The sequence below is a fragment of the Pongo abelii genome, chromosome X, assembly GCF_028885655.2.
Source record: "Pongo abelii isolate AG06213 chromosome X, NHGRI_mPonAbe1-v2.0_pri, whole genome shotgun sequence".
Lineage (NCBI taxonomy): Eukaryota > Metazoa > Chordata > Mammalia > Primates > Hominidae > Pongo > Pongo abelii.
The window spans coordinates 38,374,058-38,388,807 of NC_072008.2; the positions used below are offsets into that span (position 1 = coordinate 38,374,058).

At 40.3% G+C, this 14,750-nt stretch overlaps 1 protein-coding gene across 2 annotated transcripts in view; it reads right to left on the reverse strand.

The window, feature by feature from the left end:
- Positions 1–8,929: 8,929 nt before the first annotated feature.
- The window catches only part of SRPX (sushi repeat containing protein X-linked), a 75,329-nt gene continuing 69,508 nt past the window's right edge, over positions 8,930–14,750 (reverse strand). For both annotated transcript variants that reach the window (XM_002831520.6, XM_063721078.1), the window contains 2 exons: positions 14,008–14,129; positions 8,930–9,483 (listed from right to left, as the gene is read on the reverse strand). In XM_002831520.6, coding sequence (XP_002831566.1) covers positions 9,300–9,483; positions 14,008–14,129 — 306 coding nt within the window. In that variant the 3' untranslated portion in view covers positions 8,930–9,299. The remainder of the gene's footprint in view (positions 9,484–14,007; positions 14,130–14,750) is intronic.

Below are 14,750 nucleotides of genomic sequence, written 5' to 3' on the forward strand. Positions count from 1 at the left end.
TTCTTCAGTTACTGTAAGTCCCAGCTTTAATGCTGTTAACAAGCAAGTAAAGCTGAGAGGAGATGAAATATTTGTGACTTCTTGTGAAGATTAAATGAGATAATTTGAATGCAGTGTTACAGTTTAGATTTTTTTTTTATTTCATTTTAAGTTCTTGGATACATGCGCAGCACGTGCAGGTTTGTTACGTAGGTAAACGTGTGCCATGATGGTTTGCTGCACCTATCAACCCGTCACCTAGGTATTAAGCCCTGCATGGATTAGCTATTATCCTGATGCTCTCTCTCCCTCACAGTTTAGATTCTTGATGAGCCAAAAGGGTCCACTCATCCTTGCTATTCATTTCTGATTAATTTAGCTAAGGATATAGAACCTATCAAAAGAAAGACAGCTGCAAAGAACAGGAGGAGATGCAGCACATTTGGAGAAATGTTCCCTTAAGTGTGGGGTCTCTACAAGGCACACAGCTATTAGGAACAGTCCCCACAAGACCTACCAGAGTTAAGAAAGATGCCAAATTTTGGGTTTTTTCCACTTCTTTCTATTCCAGATTCCATCACAATTCCAGAATTATATTAACAAACGGGGTTCTTCAGTTTAAGACAGTACAGTGTTTGGTCTTTGGACTCCTGGGTGTCCTAAAACTTTTTCAAGGGGTTAGCAAGGTCAAAACTGTCTTCCTTACTTGCTCTTTTCACTGTGCAAAACTGTAGCACTATGGCAGGAATCAAGGCAGTGCATATTTTTATCTTCATGCTTTCGTAGTAAGAAAAGTAAAATACCAGTTTTATTTGAGAATATCCCTGATGAAGCAGTAAAAAATAGTGTTATTAAATCTTGATCCCTAAGTACCTATGTTTTAAATATTTTCTGTGCATACCAAAGTATGATGCATTTTTTCAGCATTCTTTTTATTTTAAAGAACAAATAACGGGTTATTCAGGCTTGAGAATTTGGCAGACATTTTTTCAAAAATGAACAAAGTGAGCCTGTCACTTCAGGGAAAACAATTGGCAGTACTTGTTGCCAATGATAACATTCAAGCTTTGAAGCAAAAATTAGAATTTTAGAAAACTTGTATCCACCATTGTGACTGTGACAGCTTCCTAATACACACTTTTCTGATAAGATTGGTGATGACATTAATCTATTAATGTGATATTCTAATATTGTGTAACAAAATTTATCAATCTTTGGAAGAGCTACTTGATTCAGTGAACCAGTGTTTTCTAAATGATGGATGCATGAGTTACAAAATTGTGCATAGATAAAAGATACATTCAAAGTGCAAGATAGACCAATGGATTTTAATGCAACAGAGTACAAAGAGTTTTCATATCACCATTAGTCTTTAAGGAACTACCACTTGTTGACTTTTGGTGAAGTGTCAAAAAAATATTCACAGTTATCTAAATAGGCTATTAAAATACTCCTCCCTTTTCCAAATACATATATGTGTGTGTGTGTGTATATATGTGTGTGTGTGTGTATATATATATATATATACATATCTGTGAAGCCAGATTTTCTTCTTATATTTCAATCAAAATAACATATTGCAAGAGACTGAATAGGAAAGCATATATGAGAAACTAGCTATCTTCTATTATGCCAGACTTTGAAAAGACTTGCAAAAATGTAAAATAATGCTGCTCATCTCACTTTTTTGTTTTGTAAAACACACTTAGATTTTCTCAAAAATATGTTATCTACATCATCATGCAATAAATTTATTTTTTGAAATGCATCGAAATATAATTTTTAAAATTTCTCTGTTTTGATTCCTAACCTGGTAAATATTGAGAGATGTAACCCACATAAAGAAAAGTACTTTGGAATCCTTCAAAGGTTTGAGAACTGCTGGTTTAAGGAAATTTTTATAGACCTAGGCTGTTCACATTTTTGTTTTTGCAGACAGTTAAATTACTAATTCACCCAGCTTGATGTTGTGGAAGCTTGATTTTAGGCTTTGTTAAGGAGGTCTACTTTGATTTAACTTAATCCTGAGCCTTGTTCTTTACTTTTGAAGAGTAGTCCTGAATTTTCAGTGGAAGCCTAACCTGTTCACTGAGCTCCTTTAACTTGAAAGGATTTGACCTCCAAACTATCCCTCCAGCACAGATCAGCTGCTGAGATCACGGCTCAGCTCAGGTCTTTCCCTTCAGCTATTTTGTTTTCTTCCTGGAGTTCTTGTAGCCTCACTCTGTGCATGCACAGCTCAGGGGTCAGTTAAACATTTGAGGGCAATTTATATGCACATTTGGGTTCCCCCTCCCAAATCCCACCCACTGGCTTTCTCCTTTCACATATCTCCTCCATTTCCACACTATCCGGTCATCCTGCCTTCATCCTCTGAATCCTCAGCCCAGTAAGAGTACAGCCTTCTGCTTGAGTTCCACACCCAGTACACTAGCAAATGGAAAATTCCTCAAGGGAAAAGCCAATCAAATGTGCATGTTACCCAATGTGCTTACATTCTTTCAAGGTCATAGTTCTTTCAGTCTCTGCCTGCTTTTGATTGAGTGCCAATGAGTTCCAGTAACTTCTCTTTCTTTATTTTGTCCAGAGTTATAATTGTTATCAGCAGGGAGGTTAGTATGATATGGGGTAGTCTGCCATTAAATGAAATTTAATTCCTGTCTCTTCTCATTTTGAACTAAGATTAGCAAGGCCACGTTCTCATCTGTGGGGTGACAGCAGAGCCATACCAGACCATTGAACAAAATATCCTCCTCCATCTGTGCAGTGTTCTATAAAATCTTTTTCCCCACAATCCACTCAGCAAGTCTGGTTTCATATCCTCTTGCCAGGGTGGTTCTGATGTTGGGCCAAGGGCCATCATAACACATCCAATTGTCTCACAATCTTTTTTTTTTTTTTTTTTTAGACAGGGTCTCAATCTGTCACCCAAGCTGGAATGCAGTGTCGTGATCACAACTCATTGCAGCCTCAGCCTCCCAGGCTCGAGTGATCCTCTCACCTCAGCCTTCCAAGTATCTGGGACCACAGGTGTATGCCTCCACAGCCAGATGATTTTTAAACATTTTTTATAGAGACAGGGTCCTGCTATGTTGGCCCAGGATGGTCTTGATTTCCTGGGCTCAAGCAATCCTCTCACCTTGACCTCCCAAAGTGCTGTAATTACAGATGTGAGCCACCACACCTGGCCAATTGTCTTACAATCTAATAAAATCAGTGTGTTGAAGACATAGCTGCACTCCCATGTTTATTATGGCATTATTCACAATAGCCAAGATAAGGAATCAAACTAAGAGTTCATCAAAAGATGAAAGGATATTTTTAAAAATATTACCTCGGTTACCTCTGAAAATATTCTTGCCTTTTGACAACAGCAGCAGGCTCTTTTTGAGTTTCCCTGCCCCACACATAGAACCAAATACTCTCTGGGAAGTCCTGTCTCCTTGTGGAGTTCATGATGATTCCTGTGTAACCTGTGCTAGACACCTCAAGGCGGGAAGAACCAGGTCCAGCCTCCACCATAAGGTCAGTTCTGGTCATGGTAGGGGGCTGGACCTGACTCTTCCTGTCTCGGTGTCTAAGATAGGTTACACAGGAATCACAAGGAATGTCAGTTCTGGCACTAAAACAATTGTCCTCTGAAAATGGAAACCTCAAAGCCTATCAAGTTCATCCATGTCTCTGATGTCTATAATCCTCCAGTTACGGGCATGAGCTGTCTCCCTCACTGGTCTTGTTGTTGTCTCATTCTCATACTGCTCTGAGTGTCCCCTAGCCCAACTCTCTTCCAGACTTTGATGCCTCTGGACTATTGCCACACATACGCACACACACACACACACACATACACACACACACACACACATTTCATAGTAAAGTGACCTTTTGTCTTAGTCCATTTGTGTTGCTATAAAGGAATAGCTGAGGCTGGATAATTTATAAAGAAAAGAGGTTTACTTTGTTCATGGTTCTGCAGGCTGTACAAGAAGCATAGAGCCAGCATCTGCTTCTGATGAGGGCCTCATACTGCTTCCACTTGTGGAGGAAGGCGAAGGGGACCTGGTATGTACAGAGAACACATGGCAAGACAGGAAGCAAGGGAGAGGGGAGTTCAGTTGGAGGCTCTTTTTGATGACCAGTTCTCAGGAGAATTCTCACAGGAACTAACAGGAACAACTCACTCCTTACTGCCAGGATGACACCAAGCCATACAGGAGGGATATGTCCCTATGACCCAAACATCTCGCATTAGACCCCACTTTCAACACTGGGAATCAAATTTCAACATGAGACTTAGAGGAGTCATATATCCAAACCATAGCACCTTCCTATAGCTTTAGTATCTTTTCAAAATATTCTTGAGTAAATTCTTGTTTTCCTCTTTGTCACTTTTCTTACAGCATGTTGCTCTTTCATACTTTAACATCACTTGGTTGAGAGGTAATGTCAACATCTGCTCAATTCCCCACAGCTCCTTCTTAATGGATCATTCTTTCCTAATCTGAGCAAAAGACCTTCTCTGAGAATCCTGCCATCTACCATATCACTTTCCATTATGCTCTCCTTACAGTCACCTATCTATGCACAGTTATCTCCTCCACTCTATATATCCTTGGAATTTGACTCTCACTTATCTCCTTTGCCTTAACTCCTGCCAGTATCCACATCACCCATATGGATAATTTATTCAACTTCCTGACATCACAATTTCAATATTTTCTTCATCTCTTCCAAATCTCTCGTATCTTTATACTGATTATATTCACTCTTAAACCACATTAGGATCATTAGCCTTTCCCTATATTCTTTGAATAGGTCAGTGCCACTACTGATTTTTGTTTTTGTTTTTGTTTTTGTTTTTGAGATGGAGTCTCGCTCTGTCGCCCAGGCTGGAGTGCAGTGGCGCAATCTTGGCTCGCTGCAAGCTCCACCTCCCGGGTTCACGCCATTCTCTTGCCTCTGCCTCCCAAGTTTCTTTTTAGACTAACTCTTGTCTTTGTGTGTAATCACACAATCCATTTTCTCAATACTACAACCAACTCCCTCCCCTTGTCCTGCCACCATACCTTTGTCACAACCATCTACCCCCAGATTAGTCTTTCAGTATGCCTTCTCTCTTCCTCAACCTGTGTGACTAAGCATTGCTGAAGGAAAATGGTCAGTTGTACTGAATGATTTTATCATGGCTTATAAGATATGTCTTCAAGAGATGCTTGATATCACTATTAACTGTGGAATTGCAAGGAAGAGAAGTCCAAGAAATCCAGTGTTTCAAGACTACACTTTTAATTTTACTGTCTGTATCATTAAGGACTTAATTACAGAGAATGGAGTCAACGCAAGCTAGTTCAAAGAGAAAGGATTTTGTTCTTATCTGGAGTGGAAGGCTAAAAAAATAGACTTTATGCTGACCTTGCATAAAAAAGTCCCTAAACCACCTGGGACTGCCAAGAGAACTGCTAAGAAGCTGTAAAATTGGGAATTTTCCTACCAATTTGGGAAGCCACAATTATATTTGTTTATTCTAGAGCTACTCCATGTTTTCTACCATAAAGAAGCCATGTCCCCCATTATTAAAACGTCAAATAAATAAAAGATGTTGGTGAGGATGTGGAGAGAAGGGAATCCTTATACATTGTTGGTGGAATTGTAAATTAATCCAACCTGTATGGAAAACAATATGGAGATTTCTCAAAGAACTAAAAATAAAACTGCCATTTGATCCAGCAATCCCACCCCTGTGTATATACCCAAAGGAAAAGAAATCATTATACAAAAAGACACTTGCACTTGTACATTTACAGCTGCACTATTCACAAGAGCAAAAATCAATTTAAGTGTGCATCAACAGATGATTGGATAGAGAAAATGTGATACACACACACACACACACACAGTGGAATACTATTCAGCCATAACAAAAAGAATGAAATCATGTCCTTTGCAACAACATGGATGGAACTGGAGGCCATTAAGTAAACTAACTCAGAAACAGAAAGTCAAATACTATATGTTCTCACTTATAAGTGGAAGCTAAATAATGTGTGTACATGGACATAGAGTGTGGAATAATAGTAGAGTTTCAGAAGGGTGAGGGTGGGTGGGGATGAGAAATGAGAAATTACTAAATGGGTATAATGTGTACACTATTTGGGTGATAATGATACCAAAAGCCTAGACTTCACCACTATGCAACATATCCATGTCACAAAATTGCACTTGTACCCTCTAAATTTATGCCAATAAATAAATAAATAGCCATGTCCCCAGTTAAGAAGTTGTCAGCAGCTATGGGAACCAGCATAAGCTAGCCTTCAAAATAGGCCCCGGTGATCTTTACCCCTTAGTAGCCATCCTATTATGTTGTCCTCTTCCCCATTGTATAGGGCTGATCTGTTGGGCCCACAGGATACTGTGGAAGTAACAGTGTGTGCCTTTTGAGACTATGTTGTAAAAGATATTGCCTCTTCCATTTTGCCCTTTCTTGGATCACTTCTACCAGAGGAAGCCAACTACCATGTTATGAGAACATTCGTGCAACACTCTGTGGAGAAATCCATGTGGGGACAAACAGAGATCTCTTCCAACGACCAGCACCAACTTGCCAGTCATGTGAGTGAGCCACCATGGAAGCAGATTCTCCAGCCCCAGTCAATCCTTTGACTGCAGTCCCAGCCAAGATATGACAGCAATCTCAAGAGAGACTCCAAGCCAGAACTGGCCAGCTAAGTTGCTCCCAAATCCCTGACCCACAGAAATTGTGAGAGATAATGTTTGTTGTTTTAAGACACTGATTTTTGGGGTAATTTTTACTGCAGGAATAGTATAGGTATCAACATCCTGAGCATTAATCCTTGCTTCAATGTGCACTGCCTTTCCTCTCCTTCACTGCCCACTCCAATGATCTAAACTCAAGAGTTGAGAGTTTGTAGAGGTAAATCTGCAGTTCTCTGTGAATGGACTGGACTCTTCCACCTTCTAGTTCATCCTTCGCTACTAGATTTCTAATAACGGTTTCTGTTGGACTAATCTCCGACAGACAACAACTATATCTGGAGATACATATATGTATATATATACATATATATGTGTATATATATATGTGTGTGTGTGTGTGTGTGTGTGTGTGTGTGTGTATACTACAACCTGCATGCATGTGTAGAAGTTCTGCAGTACCAAACTGTAAGCAAGCAGAACTAGGAATTGGTTTTTTTGTTTGTTTGTTTTTATTAGGTCCAAAAGGTACATAGAAAAGTTCTGCAAGGTTTCCAGTGGGAAACCGGTTCTCTAGAAAGAGGCTATTAATTAATCTTTAGAAATGTCCCCAAATTTTGATGCAGGGTATTTACTTTTAAAATACCATAGCGGATTCATTGATCTTCAAATAGTCTGTTGATCTTGTTGGAAAAAGTGCTTGCAATATTCCAAGTCATCAGGTAAATTGGTTTGAAGGAATCCAAGTAGTTCCTTAAATGTCAGCTCATCTTCAAGGTGTGAACCTTTCAGGGTATGGGGCAAAGGGCACAGGCTGACTTGTCAAAGCAAGAGAGCTTTAACAAAGGTAGAGGCAGATATATGCTTGCTTAATTGCAACAAATGATCTCTTGAACTTTTCCTTTTTTCTTTTATTTCCATAAGTTTTTGGAGAACAGGTGGCTGTTTGGTTACATGAGTAAGTTCTTTAGTGGTGATTTGTGAGATTTTGGTGCGCCCATCACCTGAGCAGTGTACACTGAACCTAATTTGTAGTCTTTTATCCTTTACCCTCTTCCAACCCCTCTTGAACTTTTCATGGTTTCCAATTGGTCACTATTTGACATTCCTCTATGAGCCATGCCATTGACCTTTCTGATACATCTGAAGAAGACAGAAGTCAAAAAGTGGCTTCTAGTATGCTCTGTGAACAAACTCATGTTTGTAAATAGAGTGTAAACCTATTGGCAGTTCAGCAATCGCCCTGCCTAATATTCAAAAAAAATTATTAAATCTGCTTTCTGTGTTAAATCTCTGCATGTTAGAATGTATCTATTGTTTCTATAAGGTCCAAAAGGTGCACAGAAAAGTTCTGCAAGATTTTCAGTGGGAAACCAGTGGGAAACATCATTCACTTAGTCATTTTGTTTAGGAATAGATTGTGAACCAAACTGATATTCTGAAAATGGAGGAAAAATTTCAAGATTTGCATGGGAGAATTGAGGAGTCTGGCTACTGGCTAAAAACCAATGTGTGATTTTTCAGGCCTGATCATAGGCGATGACAAAGACTTTACCTGGCAGGCTTCACCAGGAAAGCTGCCCTCCACACACCAGACTTGTTGCACAGCCAGCGTATGGCAGTTTCTGTGGGGTGTTGCAGTCAAAGACTCAGACCCCCTGGCCAATCATGCTGTTTCACATATTTACATTCCTAGCCCTGTGCCTTCATTTCTAGGCCCTTTATCTGAGGCCTTGGGCAAGAGGTCTTCAGGTTCCTCTGCTGAGATCTTATGGGGTAAGGAAAAGGGAAAAAAATTGAAGATACTGTCCTTCACTCTGCCTCAGTGCCCAGGACTTTTCCCCTCCTACCCCACCACAAGACTCCAGGGTTCGTAAAACTGCCAGAGCCTTTTGTTCGGGGCTCCCTCAACAGAAAGATGACCCCACGTCTGTGCTGCTCCACTTGAATCTTGACCAGCGTGCTGTCCCACAGGGAAAATGGAACAGTGAAGTTGATGCTTCCTCTGGTTTTAGACTGTGACTGAAGGCTTAACTCTTTCATTTTCAGCTTGTGGCTTTAATTGGCTACTTGAACACCTGACAGCTCAGCTCTCTCCCAGCTCAGCAGAGCTCCTAAAAAGACTAATTAAATTTTTTCCATTCTTAAAACACCACTAAGAATCACAATCCTAAAACCACTGACCACACTGAACAAGTATGGCTGGTGCTTGATAAACAAAGTGAGTTCTACTAAATTTGCTCCAAAACATTTTATTAATAAAAGTCTTATTTAAAAAACAAAATAGAAAAGAGTTAGGTGTCACATTGAATAACATGTTGATAGCCCGTGTATGGTTATGGGTTCTAATTTCTCTACAAAATCAACCGGCCATGATGGAGTAAAAAGAAAGTTAGAAAGAGTAAATATAGTCATATAATTTTTTGAAACACTTCCAAGTACAAAAAGCAGCATGCTAATTTTTAAGTGCAAAGAAAGCTCATAATAAAATAGACTTTTAAAATTACAAATAAAAATCTGTACATCAAGGATATTTTTAAGGCTTTCCCGTGTGCACGTCACTATGTAGACAATGAAGAGGAACCGCCAAGAGAGGAACCATCATGTCAGGTGTTACAGGTCTGGCCCATTTCGGCTTGTAGGACCATCTCTTCTTTTCTCAAGGGAAAAGTGTCAATCAGGTTGAACAGGGCCACAGGCATCACCAGGGAGACATAGCGCTCTTTGTCCATGCCATGCTTATCCACTAGCACCATACTGAAGGAGTAGAGTGGGATTCGCAGCAACAGCCTGCAGCAGACAAAGAAAAGAGGAGACTAAGTCAAACCATGACTCCCAAGGGTCCTGGTGGATCAACCAGAGCCCTACTGTGACAGTGTGCAGAGAAAGCTTTGATACAATGAAGGACTGAATCATCCTTTAGACCCTGTCTACTCAAACTGTGACCCTTGGACCAGCAGCATCACATGAGAACTTGCTAGAAATGGAGACTCTCATGCCCAACCCCAAACCTACTGAATTAGTGTCTGCATTATTATCAAGATCCCCAGATGACTGGTATGTACATGAGAGGTTGAAAAGCACTGCTTTAGTTTTAGATTATAGTCAGGAAGACTTCAGGCGTACAATGGTGTCATATACCAACATTTGGTACAAGGTGCATACAAGGCTAACAGATTTTTTATTAAATTGGAATCAATCCAAATTTGGAATCAACCCAAAACCCACGTTTGCTGACTAGTGTTGCATGACCACATACACACTAGGACAAAGTCAGTGATTATGAACAGGGGTGATTTTGCTCCCTACCCCCAGGGGAAATTTGGCCATGTCTGGAGATATTTTTGGTTGTCACAGTGGAGAGTGAAGATGTGACCGGCATTTAGTGGGTAGAGGCCAGGAATGCTGCTAAACATCTTGCAATGCACAGCCAACTCTCCCCGCCAAACAAAGAATTACCTGTTCCCACATAGCAATAGTGCCAAGGCTGAGAAACTCTGGGCTAGGTAAAGCTGATTGATATAATTTCCCAGCATGAGAGTTCTGGCCTATTCAGTGGCCAGCTCAGGACTGCAGAGTTATAAGGGATTGAGCTTGGTCTACACCCCATGTATTCTGACTTGGTTAATCACAATTTGTACCCCAAATAATTCCAAAAAAGAATATGAGGTGGTTTCAAGTGTCTGGTGTTCTTTCTGCTGTACCACACTAGAATTTAAACTAAAAAATATGATTTTTATATCAACACAAACGTATTTAGATGGGAATAGCTAGAGAAAGCAAACAAACAGATAAGCTGAGCCCAATGAACAAATGAGCCCACTCAGTCTCTTCTCCAGATTTTTTTTTTCAGTTTAGATATTTTGAGATTGTGTATGAGGCAGAATATACACTGCCATCTGGATTTAAAGTAAAATATGTTTCCCTCATACAAACAGATCAAGGTTAAAAAATCATTACATAGAACACAAATTACTTTTTTTCTGCCTTTTAAGAGGGAGTTTCAAGGAAGAAGAGAATAATTTGTATTTTATACCAGTGGGGAGCTAAATTGCCAATTCACTCCCAGTGACTAGAAATGAAAGAAAGAGGACATGACAATGCCTCTGCCAGGTTTCCTGCAGTGCTAAGAGGGGAGCTCAGAAGTAGATGACTGCAAAGTGCATTAATGAGTTCTGAACACGCGAATGTAGGCTGCAAAGTAAGGTGTGAATGAAGAGATAAAATGCTCTGCATCTTTAAGAGGAAGGGTATTGAGTTTTCTTTTGGGAGCATGGAGGAGTTCTGGCACAGGGAGCTCTCAGGAAACAGAGGAACAGGGAATGTGGTGGCTGAAGCCTGTGGGAAAGGGTGACCAATTGGAGCATTCCTTTTTTTATAGTGCTTGTGAGACTAGGATGGGAACCCCCACCACCACCACCATGGTGCCACCATCTGCTACCACACACATTCCTGTGTAAGTCTTGTGCCTTGATTGACACAGAATGTAAAGAGGGAAAACTGTCATGGGAAGAGCTGAGTGGTTGGATCAGCAGGCTAGCAGCAGCCACAGGAATGCATCCCACTAGGACCAAAAGACCACAGAAATCTTGGGGATGAATGATCAAACACCACACAAAATCGGGGATGAGGTGTGATGCCGACAGTATGTCTGAGTTACATATGTGTCTGTCGTCAGATTGGAAGGAGTTCTTCCTGGAAAGTCTTCCAGGGAACACTGTAGACTCAAAGAATAATGTGGGTATAGAAATTATGGCTTTCTTGGTCCTTGTCTTCCTTGAGATTGCTGGAAAATTCCTCTGGAAAGCATGAATCAGATCATACCTCCAGATAAAAAAGAAATGAAGGTAAGAAAGAAGGTAGATGGTGACCCTGCAACCCCAGGCACCCAGTCTCTTCTTTCTGTTGACTCCCTTCAAGGGTTTTATCATGGCCTCGGTGCTATTTGAAAATAGTCTTATAGCCAGACAAGAGAATTTTTACCTTATGCAGGCATTATGCTTTTCCTTCTCCTCTTTCGCTTCCCATTCTTTGCCTAAATCATCTTTTTTCCTCTGCACTAGACTCCAAGGTGTCTAAAAAAAAACCTTTCCAATTCAAAGGGAAAAAGTTCTGCCAAGCTCTTTGTTTCTCACTGATATGTTTGATAAGACAGGCATGCCGGCCTGACACAGAATCCATTAGGTAATGCACCTGAGTGATCATTTCTGCATGACATTCACCTGGATTATCATCCAGCTGCAAAATAGTGATTGACCCTTTCCTTGAAGGCTGCTGGGCAAAAATTCTATTTCAAAACTGTAAAGGCTTTGGTAAAAACTAGGCCAGTGGTCCTCACCATGTGGTCTCTTGGGAGCTCACTAGAAATGCAAATTCTACTGAATCAGAAACACAGTTTAGAGCCTACAGTGTAGACACCAGCAATACGTATTTTAACAAGCCCTCCAGGGGATTCTGATGGAGGCTAAAAGTTTGAGAACCACGACATAATGTATTTAAAAATCATCTTCAGCCTATAGAAGTCTATGGTAGCCCCAATATATACAATCTGAATGACAAGTATTTTTTAATCGCATTTTTCTGTTCTTCAAGTAGATTAAACAGTTTAAAATCACATCAAGATTTTATGAAGATGACATACACACACACATACACACACATTCAATTCAAAGACCATTCAGAAAATTCTGCAACAAGTTTTAAAAAAATCATTGACACAGGATATGAGCAAATAGTTCTAAATAAGCAACAGCTTCATAAAACCTACTTTGAAAATATTCACCATAAATATTTAGATATCAACACAACTCTCTGTCTTAAGTTTTGTACACTTCAACTTGAAGTATTTGTATACTAACTGTAAATATACAATATACTTTTAAAAGCTATTATCACCTCTGGAAATAGTAAGGCTGTTTCAATGAAATTTTGAGTCATTTACTCCACTTAGCGCCAACATGGTGCCAGCTACTATGCTAGGTACTGAGTAGCAAATATTTGAAAGCTCTGCTACTGAAGTCGGTATGGGGAGGTGCTACATGCAAATGCAGTAAAATATAACAAAAACAAAAGCATATGAGTGTACCCAGCCTTCTCCATTCATCAGCCGACTAAAAAGAACTCATGAATCATCTTATTTTTCTTTCATCCTGGCCCTCTGAGTTTTTTTTTTTTTTCACCTTGGTGGGAATGTGGCAGAATCTTTTTGGGTGGAAAGTGGTACAAATCAAACATGGGATGTGTCAGAGGCAGCTGGAAAACAGGGAAATTAGAGAAAGAAGCTATTGTGTCTATCTATAGCATCATTTGCTAAGGATATGTTTCTATCATATAACCACTCAAGGAATTTCTGTGCCCTCTGAACAGGTGTGATAGGGTTTACCAAGTCCCATTTCATTTTCTTCTTTCTGGCAATACAGAAAGACTGCATTTCCCAGCCTCCCTTAAAAGTGAATTGCAATCATGTAACTAGTTCTGGCCAATGAACTAAGAGAGTGAGCAAGGTGTGGCACCTCCAACATGAAGCATAAAGGAGTCGGTGTGAGTTTTTACTCTATTTCCCCACTTTTGCAGAAGCCATGTGTTCCAGATGTTTGTAACTGCCTGAGACCCTGAGAGACAGGGAGCAGCCTGGGATCCTGAAAACAGAGATCTGTACTCTCCCATGCAGTGCGTGAGAGAAAAGGTTGGGTGAGAAAGGAAGATTTTAAGGAGTTTTGCTTTAGCCTAATTATCCATTTCACAGTGGTCAAGAGATGCAAGTAGAAATTTGGGTTATTCTGAAATTACCTTTTGGTTGTTGAATTCTGCTTCTTTAATACATCATTATTCAGAGACTAAAATCCATGGCTCCAACTTTATAAGGGTTATGAAAGTAAAATATAATTGTTAAAATAGAGGTATGAACAAGTGTTCTGGAAGCATGGAGAAAAAAGAGACCAAGCCTGGAAAGACTAATTGGATGCATGCTCTTCTAATAAGACCAATGATTGCTTAAGTCTTTTCTTCAAGTCCTCCTCTCCTAGCCATCCTTCCTCCACCAACCACACACACACACACACACACACACACACACGAAGCAAAAACGGTTGGCTGGAGGGAGTAAGAAAGAAAACACTGGTAATTACCCACTGCACAGTTTATTTGAACAAACAGCAACATACTGATTAGCATGGTTATAACACTCCCAGAATAAAAGCAATTAAACATTGAAGGTTGCTTGAACTCAGTCCTGAATAGAAAGAAACCAGGGAACCTAATCAGCTAAAAGTGCATTCATAGGGGATAAGATTAAAGAACAGAACTTCCCCCTACCTGAGCTGCAGCGCTAGGGCTGGAGGCATAATCTTTGCTCCTATCCTGCCAATGAGAGTCGGGAACACACCCACCAGCTCCACCACGGTGATGTGTCGAAGATCAAGGCCACACTGCGCTTGCTGGGAAAAAGAAAACCCAACAGGGGAAGTATGAGCATGGCTAAAAAAGACATCCTTATCAAACTAGAAACTGACAGAAGCAGCACTGGCCTGTCTCTGGAAGTTTATTTGCTCACTCTGAACTGTCCTGAAAACAGATGAGAAGTTGGGGTTAAGCTAGTGGCTATAAAACCTAAATACCTTTCCTAGAGGGATCATTCAGATATGGCTTGACAGTGGGATTTTGAAAACCTAAGCAAAAGGGCAGTCTATGTATTTCCAGACAGGGTGAGACCTTGAGTGAGTCAAATTTCCTAAAAAGTGTCCAAGACCACTCCAGAGGATTCTAACTTTTTCTTTGCAAGGAGAGAAGACTACTCTATTTCCAGAGTCCACTTCTCTGCCCTGTTTCCACTCTCCACACTCCCCTGCCCTATGCCCTCCACACCCAATCCCAGGGGAAAAGAGGATAAAAGGTTCCAAGCCTCTAAGCTGGCTCTTGGCAAGAACCTTGGGAATGTGGCCCAGTCAACCACGTGTCAGGAGGGCTCATCAGGAATGGCAATGGCAATAAAAAAAAAATAAAAAAAAAAAAGGAATGTAAGACAAATATGATGAATTTGGCTAAATGGGAAAAGAAAT